A 9,356-nucleotide genomic window follows, 5' to 3' on the forward strand; every position below is an offset into this window, starting at 1 on the left:
GGACGGGGGCGCGCATGCGCGGCGACCGGCCCGAGCCCGACTGCCTCTAGTGTCATGGCCACGGTTGGGTTTTCGCGCATGCGGACTGGGACGGGCCGCGGGCCCGGCGTGTTCCGGGTGTGTTCTGCGCGGCAGCATGTGAGTGTGGGGCCGGGACGGGGGAGGGGGCGCGGTCCGGTCCGGTCCGGTCTGACTGTCCGGTCTTTCCCCAGGCAGGCCGCCCTGGAGGTGACGGCGCGGCACTGCCGCAGCGAGTTGGAGCAGTACGGGCGCTGCGTGGCCGCCAGCCCCGCCACCTGGCAGCAGGACTGTCACCAGCTCAAACTCAGCATGGCCCGCTGCGCCTCCTCGCAGTGAGTGCGGCCGGCCCCGGGTCCCCCCGCTCTGCCCCGGGTCCCCCCGCCCTGCCGCTCTCCTCCCATCCCCGCGGCGTCTGGGCGGCGCCCGCACCTGCCCCAGTTTGTCCCCCGCCCTTGCGAGCCAGGGGCCGCTCACCCGCTGTCACGGAGTGTGGGGGAGTCCGGGCCCTGCACCCCCGGCTTCCTGCGATTCACCGGGACTCTCAGCCGGGCAGTAACGCAGAAGGTTTATTAGACTACAGGAACACGGTCTAAACCAGAGCTTGTCCGCATAAACAGGACCCCTTAGTCAGGTCCTTCTAGGGGGTAGGGAGCTTAGACCCCAACCTTGGGGTTCCCTCCGATTCCCCAGCCAGCCCAAAACTGAAACTCCCCTGCAGCCGACTCACTCCTCTTCCCCCGGCTCCTCCCCCCGCCTTTGTCCAGTTTCCCCGGGCAAAGGTGTCACCTGGCCCAATCCCCCTCCTGGCTCAGGTATCGTCCCTCAAGTAAAGTTACCTCCTGCTCTCCCATCCCCCATGCAGACAGTCCCAGTAAAACTAGATGACATTCCCAGGTCAATCCGCCCTGCTCCCTGGCGTCACACCCCATTGTACAGCTGAGGGGCAGGGAGAAGACATGACCTGCCCAGACAGGGACTCTGCGGCAGAGCAGGGTCTTGAACCCTGTTCTCTTGAGGGTGGTACCAATGCTGTAACCGCAAGGCCAGCCTGCTCCACCTGTTGGGCAGCTAATCACTGGGGGTTCACATCCGCTACTGGGCACATTCCTAACTTCCCTACAGCTGCTTTGTCTAGAGATTTTAAAATGTTCTTTCTAGGCTTATTCCAGGGTCTGTTCAGTTCCCTGTGACCGTCAGCAAAGCTCCCCGTGAGGAGCTGAGTGTCTGTGTGTGTTTGCTTTGTTGCAGCCCGATTGTGCAGAAGATCCGCCACGACTGCGCTGAGCCCTTCGCTGCATTTGAACAGTGCTTGAAACAGAACCAGGCCTCCGTGGTGAACTGCACCGAACACGTCAACGAGTTCCTGCTCTGCGCTGAGCAGGTGAAGCTAATGACTTAAGGTGAATGAAGGCTTAGCTGGAAACTTGAAATCCCCTGTTCATCTCCAGCACGGGCACTCTCCCGGTTAGCCTCCCCATCTACCACCCTCCCCTGCCCTAGAGATTCCTTCCAGGAGTGAGATTGGAGATCAGTGCTCATTCTTTACTTGGCCTCTCTGCTGAGACTGACAGTAAATGCCAGTTGTAACGGTGGTTCTTGTGGTAGTGACACTTGACCACTAGACGCCCGCCTGACCAGCTAGCTCATTTCACCTAGGTCTCCAAATGGGTATCAGAAGGTAATGACTCTGAGCTGACAGCCATGTGATGAAAAACCCTGACACTTATCAGAGGGGTAGCCGTGTTAGTCTGGATCTGTAAAAAGCAACAGAGACTCCTGTGGCATCTTTAAGACTAACAGATGTATTGGAGCATAAGCTTTTGTGGGTGAATGCCCACTTCGTCAGACGAAGTGGGTATTCACCCACGAAAGCTTATGCTCCAGCCCTGACACTGCTGCCAAGCCCTTGAGCCATCTTGGTTGCTGCCATGAGTTCAGTCTAACTTTATGAACCAATCTGGAGCAGTGAGTTTATGCAGTAATGTACATCAAGCTTTCTCAGTAGAGTCCGCTTACATTACTACACTGAGCACTTTCTTTCAAAGGATTTGTGCTTTGATGGAGCAGTATTAAAATAAAATCTTATTAAGTTTGTGGAAACCCCTAGAAAGCTACAAAATTACTTGTCAGCTGTCTGTGTAAACGCTGTATTCTCAGGACTAGAGTTTCACATATATGCACAACCACTGACTTTCATTCCTGCTGTCTTTCCACAGGGGACACTGAGAACCTTCACCTTCAGGAATGAGACAGGCTTTCCCAGCTGTGGAGCCTCATTCTTATGGTTCCTGGCAGAAAACACAGAATGATACGAGTCCCTGCGCTCTGGCTTTCATCAGTTTCCGGTCACATGCACCTGAACAGTTGGATTTGCAGCAGGACATCAGAATCTGTCGGCATTTGTCAGTATGCTGTTAGTGCCGCCTCTTGTCTCTGCTGGTCGCACAGCCCTGGACAGCACCATTAATTAATAAGCTACAGAAACTGTATTAAAATGACAATAAAGGCTCAACTCTGCACTGAAATTGAGACCGAAGGCTGAAATTGGTCCTTAACTTGTCCTGTTTACTGTAACATGTATTCTTTCCTACTCCCTGCAATATTTAGGCACAGTATTTCTGCGCCCTAATAAAATAATTCTTAAAGACTAAAGGGCTGGCTCTGCCTTCCTCCAGTTGATATGGGGAGCTGCTGTGAGGGTCTGGCTGACAGCACTGAAATCCAGGTGATAACTGAAGAGAGAACATCAATCTGTTTAGGTCCCAAATTTGAACAGCATCAAAACTATTCCTCACTCCCATTGCTGACAAATGTTCTGGAAGGGCTATAGACTAGCATAGAGGTTCTCAAACTGGGGGTTGGGACCCCTCAGGGGGTCGCGAGGTTATTACATGGGGGGTCGCGAGCTGTCAGCCTCCACCCCAAATTGCGCTTTGCATCCAGCATTTATAATGGTGTTAAATATATAAAAAAGTGTTTTTAATTTATAAGGGGGGGGTCGCACTCAGAGGCTTGCTATTTGAAAGGGGTCACCAGCACAGAAGTTTGAGAACCACTGGACTAGCATGTCTTACGCTCTGCTTTGGAGCCAGCAGAGGGAGCCTTGTCAGCAGCAGAGCTGTAGGGATATCTAATAACTAGCACTGCACATGTTTGAAATGCTTTACAAAACCTGACCATTGTAGAAACAAGACAACAAACAAATTCCTAAATGCTGGGGAAACATTGATGTTCACCATATGGGGGAGGGGAAACAGGGGACCGGGAAAGAGAGGTTATTTCAAGGTTGCAAACCATGTAGGGGAATTAAAATGACACAAAACACAGTGGATTGTTCTCGTGAGAGGAATGAATTAAGAACAGGAGGTTTGGCCTTGTGAATCCTTTGAGTTCCTCACCCGGCAAAGAGAGCCATCCTGAGCATGCCTAAAGCGGAGGATGGATGTGCAAGAAACACCATGTCTGCTGGTTAGGGCAGAGTACGGGGAGTTAAGACTCCTGGATTCAATTCCCAGCGCTTCTGCTGTTTTGATTTCCGTCCTTGGATGAGTCTCTGCGGTGTTGTGTAACGTGCTGTGTGTGAAACGGGGTTAAGTTCTGCCTCCCGCCGGAAGTGTAAGGCTTAATTTGGGCTCTAAAGTTCTTTGAGATACTCAAACAACAAGGAGTCTGGTGGCACCTTAAAGACTAACAGATTTATTTGGCCATAAGGTTTCGTGGGTAAAAACCTCACTTCTTCAGATGCTTTGAGACACTCAGAGGCCCTAGAGAAGGACAGCACTGTTCCCTCTGATACGCTTATACAGATTCTGCACTCCAACCATTTGGCTTCCTAACAACAGCTTCATGGCTGTGAGCACTAGAAACGTGAGAACTTAGCTTGCCAGGCTGCTGGGGCCGCCCAACAAGTGAGACGGGTAAGGGGCCAGGAACCCAGGCAATGCAACCTTGCTCAGGGAAGTGATCTCTATGCCTTGTATAGAAACAAGGATGTCAGATCACATATTACTTGAGTCCAATATTCTAAATCCCACTGTAATTCTGTAGCATGCTTTAATTTGAGGCAGCCACCTTTCACATGGGCTCAGCAAGGACCAAGATAGGTTTATCTCTGACTTGGTTCCCAACTATTTCATTCTCCCTGGCCAGGACACATTCCTTGTTCGCCTTTCAGCGGAGGCAGGTGGCCAGGTTCCTGCCTTTGAGCATGTGGTGTTTGGTGAACATAATTCGCCATCTTCCAATAGCCCATCTTGGCAGAGATTCCCCTCTCCAGGGAGGTGGTGGCAGATTGAAGGTTGTCTCTTCCAGCTGGCTGACAATGCTGTTGAGCTGCTTGCTGTAACCCTGTTAGCTGCTGTCCTCTACCCCAGAGGTGGCTGCATTTCAGTAGTGATATGATTTGTGTGTGTGGGATCACTTATAACTAAGGGTATTTTATAAACAAATTAGGCAGGGAGCATTTTTCTGCTTTCATCCCTTTAATGCACTGTGAGCTGCTCAAAGGGAATCCAATTTGCTTAGTGGCAAAGTGGTAGGAAAGTTGGAAGAGGAGGTGATGGCCACTCAGCTTCGGAGTGAATTTAGAGAGAGTCTGCAACTGCCTGTAGAGATGGAAAAATCTATTTTTAGCTGATCCCTTGGGATTATTTATAGCAGCTAGGGTCTCTTTAGTCATAAATATCTGTAGTGGGAAGAGCTTTATTAAGGCCGCAGTTATGCAGGAACGAAGGTGCTTTACATGTTGTTGAAATTGTATTGAAATGTCAGACTGTCAGCAGAAAAGCCATTTTTCATTATGCTTAGGGTGCACTGGGCCCCCTTTTAAGCCCAGCTACGTCTCCTGCTGCTCAGCAGACTGAGCCACTCCATTATTACTTATTCAGAGTCTATTGCTTTAACCACCACGCTGCCAGGCATTTGTCCATGTCAGCTTGCAGCTGATCAGCTGAACCCTGACAACTGGTCACAAAGTCAACCAGTTACTGAGGAACAGGGAGGATAAAATGCAGGGGTTGCCGCCCCTTGTGCCCTGTGTGTTCAGGCTCTGACAATCAAGGAGAACCACGTCTTCTGAGGACATCGTAACAAGGCGGTGGTAGGTTATGTTCTGAATGCAGAATGTACGTCATGCACCTTTGCGTAGACTAGGATCATAAAGCCCTGTGTTGCAGGACTGAGGAAGGAACCTGCCCTCATGGGGCAGAATTGCATAGGTGGCCAGCTTTTAAAAGGTTGCCTTCCCCCAAAGTTATCAAGAACTGCTGGAGGCAGATTCCTGAACTAAATGAACCAATGGCCTCGTTGCATTTGGCAAATCCTCTGTGGAAAGGCAGGGGCAAATGGACTTATAAATGAAGATCATCACCCGCAGTCCGTCTCCTTTAAAGTTGCACATGCACAGGGACTGGCTGCAGGGAGCATGTGGCATTTTTTCACTCCTTTGACCTGAAGGATTTTTTAGCTCTGCATAGTATTGCACAGCTGATCAGCAGTAGTCTTCGTCATCTGGCTCTGCAGCAGTGGGGTCTCAAATCTTTTCATAGGGTGGAGTACAGTTTTATAGAGGGTTTTTTTTTTTTCATGGCCACCTCCTCTTCCCTTTGCAAACATGTGGGCCATCTCCTCTGGCCTGTGATAGAATAAGATCATGGTGCCAGCAGTTGCTGGGATGGGTATGTAACATTAGGGAAGTACCAGTGGGCATCTGGTTTGCTTTAACGCAGTGTAGCAGTTGGAAATAAGAAGGAGCCAGCACCATGGAACCAGCAAGTGCTCTGAAACATAAGGTATTGGCTCCTGCAAGAGTCAGGGTTCTGGGTTACACAGGCTAGTGGTCTGATCTGACAATGCAAATTCTATACTCTTACATCCAACTGCTGTTTTTGGGCTGTTCAGGTTGTTTAGTGATGCTTGATTCCCTTCCACAATGGTGAAAACTGAAACTACTGAGAACCAGAAAACACATGCAACAAAACACAAACATTAGAAATCCAGGAAATGCCCATCCTCATTTCCTGTGTCTTAGGACATGGAGAATCTATTGCATAAGGATGCTTACAGCCCTTATGGCTGGACTCTGGTACAAACTGCATCCCAAGTCAAGAGAGAATAGACCCATACAAACAACTCCAGGAAGCTGTTAGAAGTTAGAGATGCACCAGCATTGGGCTGAGCAGTAGAAAAGTCCGTGGGCAGTCAATCAAACCCATACATTCTGCTCCATTGCCAAAGGCTGCAGAGAGGTTCAGCGAAATTAATCCCAAAGGGCCCAAATCAATAAGTGAGTAAGTCTGTGTTTTCCATGGTGGGAGCCTCACAAAAATGGATTTAGAGCCATCTTCTAGTGGACTGGCAATCTTATTGTTCTCATAAACTTAGAACAGACCTGAAATAAATACTCAAACCTTGCAGAATCCACAGATAGGCGCCTAAAAAGCCCCAAGTTCTAAGTTACTTCAGAACTGCTAGAACATTTCTGGCTGTCACAGACATTTGACACATTCTCACTCTGGGGGTTAATTCTATTGGGGTGTTCGCCCTTTAATTCACACACAACCCATCTGTGCCACTGCAATAACAGGCTTCTTTGGAGGCCACACCACAGAGGGCAGAAATGGAAGTGGAAGCTTTATTTCAATAATAATAAATGGAGATATACCTATCTCCTAGAACTGGAAGGGACCCTGAAAGGTCATTGAGTCTAGCCCCCTACCTTCACTAGCAGGACCAAGTACTGATTTTTGCCCCAGATCCCTAAGTGGCCCCCCCCTCAAGGATTGAACTCATAACCCTGGGTTTAGCAGGCCAATGCTCAAACCACTGTTCTATCCCTCCCCCCTTCAAAGCATGGACATTCCTTTCCTCTGCCCAAGAATGATCTCTCAACTACCTTGCTGCACTTTGCTTTTCTCCCCTTTCACTTGTTCTGGATTCTTATTTCCAGCCAAGAGGCCGTGTTGGCCGATAGGTATAACAGGGGCCTGGGCATCAGGATTCCTGGGTTCTGTTTCCAGCTCAACCAATGATTTGCTGTGTGACCTTAGGACTAGCCACTGCACCTTTCTTTGCCTCTGTTTCCTCATCTCTGAAACACATAACACCTGTTTTGTCAGGGAGTAATGAGGGTTAGCTAATTAATGCATGTAAAGGGCTTTGAGGTCCACAAGAGAGAGAAAGCCAAAGATCATTAGTTCAGTTAATTCTTTGCTGTTTTTCCTCTGTTTCCTTTTGATTTAGAACCCTCTGAATATGAAATTAAGTGTGCTGGGAGTCTTGCAGCCTGGTACTTTAACTTCTGTTGAAGTCAAGTTTCCTTTCAAGTGGAACTTTAAAACCAACAAGGTGAATTACACATGAGCCTAGAATGAGGAACTAACAAAAACATCCCTTTAATTTTTCATCCAGAAAATGCTCTAATTTTACACTCTGTTTCTCTTATTTAAAAGAGCCATAAATCAGCATGTTCCTTTGGTGTCGGCAGTCATGGGGAAGATTTAGTACTGCTGGCAGGCCCAGGGCTGACATGGGCAGTGGCAGAGGGTAGAGAGCTGTGCAGAACCACATTCCATTCACACACACGGTTGCTTTACTTGGCTCTCATCCAGCTGACATCAAGTCGCTGCTAGGCATGAGAGAGGCTGCATGGGCAGAGGGGAGCACCCTTGTCTTCTGGTCAACCGTCATCTTGAAAGTGTAGCTAGACACACAGAAAACAAACACGTCTGAGCACAAGACTGGGAGTCGGGAACTCCCAGGTCTTACTCCCTGCAAAGCCATTGGTATGTTGGAGCCTTGGGCAAGGCTGACAGCCTCCCTCCCTGAAAACGCCAACTTACCGGGACTCAGCAATGCCACACCTGTGGAGCCACACTAGCCGCCCGAGTCACAAATACCAGAGCAGACGGACAGGAAGGAACAGCCTAGGAAGATGACAGCAAACAAACCAAGAAAGCAGAGGCCTGGGGCATATCAGTAAGAGAACCCAGCAGTTGTGATCCAGTCAGAAACTTTTGGACGACTCAGGAACACGCAGTCCGGGGGGACAGAACTGAAACTCAGCTAGCACTCGATTGTCCATTAGGTGGGAGTCACGCACCAGGAAAAGCCACCCTTTACCAATCCGGGTGATTCAGGGCCAGCTCGGAGGGCACAAAGTGATCAATGACAGCGAGAGCTCACACGGGGGATATCCTGGGATCGTCTCACATGCACAGTTACTCCTCCTGCCCCTTCACATTTACAACAGCTGCTTCCCACTGGCACTGATGTCAACCGGCCCTTTGTCTCTGCTCCAAGCCTTGTCATTCCTTGGTGGCAAGAGCTGAGAGTTGCTGCTGCAAAACACATTGGGACGAACTGCAGCCCTTGGGAGCCACAGAAACTACCTGGCAATGCTGATGATACTAAGAGCATCTCTGTCCCTCAGAATGATGCTGAGATCAGAGAAGCAACAGGACTTTGCCTGGCAAATGTGCTAGTTTTTCAGACTATAAGGACTTCAGCTGTTGGTTTGGTGCCTACGGGCTGACTAGCCACTTCTTGATTCAGCACAAGTTCAGACTATGCCAGGGTGAAGTCCTGCTAGTTCTCCTAACTGGGGTCAGTCTGTCTGGCCGTGATCTCCTCCTTCAGTTCTTGCAAGTGAATCTCAACATTGGTTCTGAAGCTCAGGTCACTGTCATCTTTTTAGACTCCCTGGCACTAGTGGTCCAGCACCTAGGATAGTTCTTCACATCATTTACCAGTGTCTTATTTGTTCCTATGGGGAATTCAGTTTCTCTTGCAGCTAACTGTAACTGACTCTTGGTGTTGTATTTGCTGGTTCTTTATCAAAGTAAGAACAGCTGTTAGCACTAGTTCCTCACTTCTTGCTCCAGGATGTCTGACCCCAGGGAAAGATGAGGTTCTGATTAAATGTCCCCCTGAAGACCTCAGGCCAAATCCCCATGGGATTGCACAGCAAGTAGCTAGATGGACAGGCCTACTTAGATCTAATCTAAGCAGAGTGAAGGTACAGACAATTTGTCTGTTTGTGCTTAGGCAAACTTTAGACTTCAGCTTTAAGTTTGTTTTTATTTCCAAATGTACATGCAAAAACACTGGCACATTACAGCACTAGATCACAACGGGAGCAAGGGTAGGATTTCAGGGGTGAAGCTGCCTCCAGCACTTGGAGGAAACATATCAATTTGCACATGGTTCACTGAAACATTTTCTTAAAATTTAATCTAAACTGAGACCATTTCTAGTGCAAAAGCCACCGAAAGAAAGAAAGAAACAGCGCTGGGAGTTTTCAGTCTCATTTCTTATGGGCGGACAGACACACAACAGAG

General features: G+C 49.0%; 1 protein-coding gene across 2 annotated transcripts; it reads left to right on the forward strand.

The window, feature by feature from the left end:
• The first annotated feature begins 34 nt into the window (after positions 1-34).
• On the forward strand, positions 35-2,667 carry CHCHD5 (coiled-coil-helix-coiled-coil-helix domain containing 5). Of its 2 annotated transcripts, none has more exons than XM_065419508.1 (4): positions 35-138; positions 217-353; positions 1,270-1,402; positions 2,238-2,667. In XM_065419508.1, the coding sequence occupies exons 1-4, from the start codon at positions 55-57 to the stop codon at positions 2,328-2,330; spliced, it is 447 nt and encodes a 148-aa protein (XP_065275580.1). In that variant the 5' UTR covers positions 35-54; the 3' UTR covers positions 2,331-2,667. The 2 variants fall into 2 exon arrangements, with proteins under 2 accessions (XP_065275580.1, XP_065275579.1); XM_065419507.1 differs by having other exon boundaries at positions 1,270-1,421; positions 2,238-2,349.
• The last annotated feature ends 6,689 nt before the right edge of the window (positions 2,668-9,356 follow it).

Source organism: Emys orbicularis, chromosome 19 (genome assembly GCF_028017835.1).
Source record: "Emys orbicularis isolate rEmyOrb1 chromosome 19, rEmyOrb1.hap1, whole genome shotgun sequence".
Taxonomy (NCBI): domain Eukaryota; kingdom Metazoa; phylum Chordata; order Testudines; family Emydidae; genus Emys; species Emys orbicularis.

What these genes read in the sequence shown, in the direction of transcription:
- CHCHD5 (XM_065419508.1), top strand. Translation starts at nt 55, where the DNA reads ATGGCCACGGTTGGGTTTTCGCGCATGCGGACTGGGACGGGCCGCGGG. An exon ending in GCCCGCTGCGCCTCCTCGCA is followed by an intron (nt 354 to 1,269) that starts GTGAGTGCGGCC and finishes GCTTTGTTGCAG; the next exon opens with CCCGATTGTGCAGAAGATCC. An exon ending in TCCTGCTCTGCGCTGAGCAG is followed by an intron (nt 1,403 to 2,237) that starts GTGAAGCTAATG and finishes GTCTTTCCACAG; the next exon opens with GGGACACTGAGAACCTTCAC.